We start from the raw sequence: 6,051 nt of genomic DNA, 5'->3' as shown, positions 1-6,051 counted from the left end.
AAAATTAAAAGACATTAAACATAGAAAGACTGCTCTTGATGGTGGAGCAAAACATTATTACTGTGAAAATGACTATACTACCAAGGTTATCTACTGATTTAATATGATCCCAATTAATACCAAAAATATGTTCTTCTGCCAAGGTTATCTACTGATTTAATACGATCCCAATCAATGCCAAAAACATATTCTTCACAGAAACACAGAAAAAGCATCAAAACAACCATGCTATGAAGACACAAAAGATTCAAAATGGCTAAGCAATCTTGATGAAAAGAGAAAGAGCAATGCTGGAAGTATCTTAATAATTGACTTCAAAATAGAATACAGTCCTAGTGACAAAATAATTTAACATAATATAATGTTGACACAAAATCACAAGCATAAAACAATGGATTTGAAAAGAGATTAACCCTCACTGCCAGTTATTTGCCTTTCCACAAGAATGCCAAAAGCCTATGGTGCTGGGAACCCAAAATCCACTTGAAGAAGATTCAGACTAGGAATCTGTACAAAATCAGTTAAGACTTCATCAAATAACTACATATAAGACCTGTAAATTCAAGCCTACTACAAGGAAACTGAAGGAAAATGCCTCAAGACCTAAGTAGAGGCAGGACTTTGTTACTAGAACTCCAGTAGCTCAGGAGTCAAGAACAAGATTGATAAGCCCAATTATCAAGAAGGAAGGGTTCATTGAAGCATAAATGTGATCACAGCATATTAGTATATAAGATTCTACTTCATAAATGCCTTAATAAAACTCATTATCTTACACAATCAATATAGGCTAACAATAGTTACAAGGGAGCAGATGACTATGAGAGTTTGTTGAAAAATGAAAAGTGAAGAACAATAATGAGAATACCCAAGAAAGGTATTAGCTTTTCTTGGGGTCCTAAAATTTCAGGATTGTGTTAAATGGTTTAAAGGAAAAGACTGTTTTCAAGTCAAAAAAGAAGAAAAAGGAGGAAGGAGAAAGTAAGAAGAAAACACAGAGGAAGAAGAGGAAAAGAATGACAGAAGAGGAAGGGAAGAAGCGAAAAATGATTGCAATAAAAGTTGTGCCCTGTTCTTCAATGATACAGAAGCTGAAAGAAATGAGATCATAAAATCTTCATCCAAGGTGTTTTTTTCCACCTTTGGGCACATTGTTCGTGGCTGTGTGCTGAGTGTCATTTTCTCAATAGTGTCTAATTCTATGTATAATAGTTCTCTTTATGTGCAGCATAGAAAAGCAACAGGCCTCTGAGTTAACCAGGAAAATGTGCCATCTAAATAATCACATTGAAAACGTGGTTATGACATTTAAATTATCCAAACTTTGGTAGCTTAGAATTCTCCCACAAAATCCCTCAGTTGTCAATAAGAAGATCATTTTCACAATTGCTCAGGGTAACTAGCCACAAAAGCTTGAATTATGGTATTTCCATTCTCTACAACACCCATCTTGTCTATATGAGTCATCTCTAAACCACACTTAAAACCATACTAGTTCTTAAGCCAGGTTGAACAAAGTTCATAAACATGAAGAAGTTTTCAATAGTATGCAACTTACATCCTAAACTAGAACTAAAGTACTACATTAACCTCATATCAACTGCAGATCTTGAACTAATCACTAATAACATGTATGTGTGCCAATTGGGAAAAGTGAAAGACACTGATTATTGTCTTCATGAGTATTTCAGTACAACTAATTAGTAATCCTCTAAAGAGTATTGAAGGGCCAAAAGATGACCAAATCCCTCACTCTGTAAAGTATAATTAAGCATTTCTCGAGAGTCAGGGAATAAAGATCAGTGCACAAAGGGCAGGAACAGAGCCATGAAACAACAATATGAAATGTATTTGGGAGACACAACGAGTTTAGTTAGTGTGTTTTGAAAGGAGATCTTGAGTTTGTGTGTGCATTAAGAAAACAATGTTTGGCAAAATTGATTAAGGAACCGAATTCAACAAAGTCAATTTCATTTACTTATACATCTTATACTTAAATACATTGTTTTCTGAATTGGTTATATAGAGATTTTGCATTTTTTAATTTGGCTTGCTATTAGGTAGGTAGGTAGGTAGATAGATAGATAGATAGATAGATGGATAGATAGATAGATAGATAGATAGATAGATGACTTTCTTAGAACTTAATAAGAAAACAGAAAAGTGTACAAATTGAAGCCTAGAATTCTCCAAGTTTGCTAGCTGAAACAGCACATTTTGTGTGGGAACCCTGACTGAAAGGGAGAACTACAGGAGCAAAAATGTACAAGTTGAAGAATTATCTAAGGAGATAATGTGTCCAGTGCCTACATTGAATCTCATGGACTTAATGCATTTAGCCAAAGGAGAAGAAACCAAAAAACAGCATTCAGTCTAACAACAGAAAATTCCATAATCAGCTCCACCCAGGTCAGTTAAAATTGCATCTTTTCAAAACTTTGCAAACATATTTAAGCAATATACTTTTTCTGAGACAATTTTAGAGTCACAGATATAGCTTCAATCTGAGTATCCTTACTATGAAAATGAATTTGGACATGCTAGCATGTAAATATCCACAAAAAACATTATCTAAATTTTCCAAATCAGATGCTGCTAAAATGGCTTGGTATGTTTTACATATATTTCAATAAAACTTATTTATGTCTTATTACACATACTGATTCTATACATTTCAAAATATGTAGTAGCTTTAAAGGGGGGTGCCTTTTTGTGATTTCCATGTTGTCATTCTGATGATAGAATTTGTGAATTCAATCCATTAAGAATGACCAGCTTCCATTTCTTGGAGCTCATTTTGAAAAGCATCATTTTATGTGATCATTTGCACATACTTATTGAGCCCTTGTGATCCTTTCCTAAGAATATCCTCTTCTATTCTCACTGTGTGAATGCTTAGATTGCTGTTTAAGTAATCATGACCATGTGTAATTATTTGTCTTTAACTATCCATTGGGTTTACTTGTAGATTTATAGGCACATTGTATTTATTACAAGTGAGGGAAACCATACAGCCTACTCATTCTTTCTTCGTCTTTCCATTTTTCTTTGGTTAATTCCCTTCTCTTGCTGTTTTTTATTTCTGTACCTTTTATCTTGTAGGTGTTTATCTTATTTGAGGAGTAGAAAGGGGAAATAGTAGGGAAAAGGGTGAACCAATTCAGCAGTGAAACTCACTAGACACTCTGTGGGAAATGAACTATACAACTTAGGGGGAGTGAAGTTGGGAAGGGAAAACCTGGGAGAAAATAAGTAAGGGAATACAGTGTTCAAAAGGAAATGTACTCATTACCACTCTTGTGTAGCTGTACCCTCTCTGTACATCACCTCTACAAACAATTTTTAAATAGGGAATTTTTTTTTGGGGGGGGGTCCGATCGTGGGGCCTGAACTCTGGGTCTGGGCGCTGTGCCTCAGCTCTTCAGCTCAAGGCTAGCACTCTACCACTTGAGCCACAGTGCCACTTCCGGCTTTTTTCTTTTTTGCTTATGTGGTGCTGAGGAATCGAACCCAGGGCTTCTTGCATGCAAGGCAAGCGCTCTACCACTGAGCCGCCTTCCCAGCCCTAAATAGGGAATTTTTTTAAATGACTAGCAACAGCTATCATGTTTAAAAGACAAAATAGAAAGAAAACAACTCAGAGAATAAAGTTTCCTGGAAATCAAAGATCTTCTTCCAGACTTCTTAACTTCTACCCTGAAATTATCTTTGGGAAATTATATGCTATGTGTTTTGGCTTTAGATTTAGAGATTTGAGGAAAGAAGCAGAAAACAGAGAGAGTGAATAAAAATGATCATGGGCCTGGCTTACTTCACTTAATATGATTTCTTCCAGGAAGGAAAAGGTTGGGGAGGTGGGAAGGGAAGGCATGATAGGGGAAAAAAACAAAGAAGGGGGTAACAATGCTCGATAAAAAATGTACTCATTATCTTACTCTTGTAACTGTAACCCCTTTGTACAGTATCTTTACAATAAAAATATATATATATTAGAAATGATTATGGGGCTGGGAAGCTAGCTCAGTGGTAGAGTGCTTGCCTTACATGCATGAAGGCCCTGGCTTCAATTCCTCAGCACCACATAAGCAGAAAAAGCTGGAAGTGGCGCTGTCACTCAAGTGGTAGAGCACTAGCCTTGAGCTGAAGAGCTAAGGGACAGCACAGAGGCCAACTTCAGGCCCTAGAGCTGAACAAAAAAAAAATTATTATGCTCTTTATACCCACCTCGGGATCATTAAAAAATTACGTATTTTTGTACAGGCAATATTTCGACCAGTTCACAAAGTAAACTAATAGTATCTTTTAAATTACTGAATTATGCCAAAGGGAAAAGTCATTTATCTTAGCTTTCTCCTAACATCTATATCTTCTCAATAGGGTATATAGGATAGATGAATGTTTCCTCTAATTCTATTAGTGAAATGTGAATAGAAGTATTTGTCTAAGCCAAAGCATAATTCTATAGCTATTCATAGTTAAATTGCAAGGAAATTTATCTATGAAAAATTCACAGGAATTCCATAGTACTCACATGTCCTTATCTAAGGGAGGAAAGAAAAAAACATGACATAAGGTAACACAGAGACCGACATAATATCAATACTCGGTTAACTTTAATAACTCTAGCTCATATCAATCATAAAGAGAGAGAATGATTTTTTTTTGTCAGTCGAGGAGCTTGAACTCTGGGCTTAGGCGCTGTCGCTGTGCTCTTCAGCTCAAGGTGAGTGCTCTACCACTTGAGCCACAGCGCCACTTCTATCATTCATAAAGAAAGAAACTGCATCTGCAGCTATAATTCTAGGGTGCATGTTTTCATATGACAGAGAAGAAGAATAAGACATAGAGCACAGAACTATTTTAGATTTAGTAAGACTTCCAAAAGTAATGACTTGGATAGAAATTTGTGTTTTATGTAACTAAAATTGGACGTAGAGAATAGATGATTTTAGCATCAAAATATTTAATATGAATGATAGTGACTACCAATCCACAAAAAGGAAATTATACCATTATGGAGATTTGTCTTAAGCAAGCAGGAAAGCTTGGAAGTGAACCACAGTCAATATTTATGAGAGAAACTAAAATTTACTGTGCAAATATTAAGATAGTATCAGTATTCCAGTAAAATAAACTAGGAGTAAATTAATATCCTGGTAGTCTACTTTAACGTAATCTGAACAATGGAAGAGGTAAGTAAATATGTAATTCCAACAATTTCAGAGATTAGAAGGAACAGAGTGACAAAGTATTCTTATATTTAATTCAACATCACATCACTAAGAATTGCTATTTGTTTTTAGATGACCATACACACAATACCCAAGATGAGTTAATACAAACAATGAACAATGTGACAGAATTCATCCTGCTGGGCCTCACCCAAGATCCAGAACTCCAGGAGCTCTTGTTTGTTGTGTGTTTAAGCATCTATTTGGTCACACTGGCAGGTAACACATTCATCTCCATCACCATCTTAATCAGCCCATCCCTGGGGTGTCCCATGTACTTTTTCCTGTCCTACTTGTCTCTTATAGATGCTCTATACTCGACTTCCATTGCTCCCAAAATGATCGTGGACTTAGTATCTCAGATGAACACCATATCCTTCAATGGCTGCATGACACAGCTCTTTGCTGAACACATGTTTGCTGCAGCAGAGATCATCTTGCTCATTGCCATGGCCTTTGACCGCTATGTGGCCATCTGCAAACCGTTGCACTACACCACCATCATGAGCCGGCCTGTGTGTTCTTTCCTGCTGGTGGCAGCTGGAGTATTGGGGTTTATTCATGGAGGGATACAGGTTTTGTTTATTGCTCAGTTGCCTTTCTGTGGCCCCAATGTCATTGACCACTTCATATGTGATTTAATACCACTGCTGAAGTTGGCCTGCACTGACACTCATGCTTTGGGGCCTCTGATTACTGCCAACAGTGGCTCACTCTGTTTGCTCACATTTTTGATGCTGCTTGCTTCCTATGTGAACATCCTGTACTCCCTGAGGAATCACAGTTCTGAGGGGCGTCGCAAAGCCCTGTCCACCTGTGC

At 36.6% G+C, this 6,051-nt stretch overlaps 1 protein-coding gene across 1 annotated transcript in view; it reads left to right on the top strand.

Moving 5' to 3' along the window:
* Positions 1 to 5,344: 5,344 nt before the first annotated feature.
* Positions 5,345 to 6,051, top strand: part of LOC106001129 (olfactory receptor 4C45-like) — a 1,031-nt gene continuing 324 nt past the window's right edge. Inside the window, exon 1 of the mRNA XM_013036261.1 lies at positions 5,345 to 6,049. Within this exon, the coding sequence (XP_012891715.1) occupies positions 5,345 to 6,049 (705 nt within the window). The remainder of the gene's footprint in view (positions 6,050 to 6,051) is intronic.

Source organism: Dipodomys ordii, unplaced genomic scaffold, assembly GCF_000151885.1.
Source record: "Dipodomys ordii isolate 6190 unplaced genomic scaffold, Dord_2.0 Scaffold270, whole genome shotgun sequence".
In the NCBI taxonomy this organism is placed as follows: domain Eukaryota; kingdom Metazoa; phylum Chordata; class Mammalia; order Rodentia; family Heteromyidae; genus Dipodomys; species Dipodomys ordii.
This window is presented reverse-complemented; position numbering and strand designations above follow the sequence as displayed.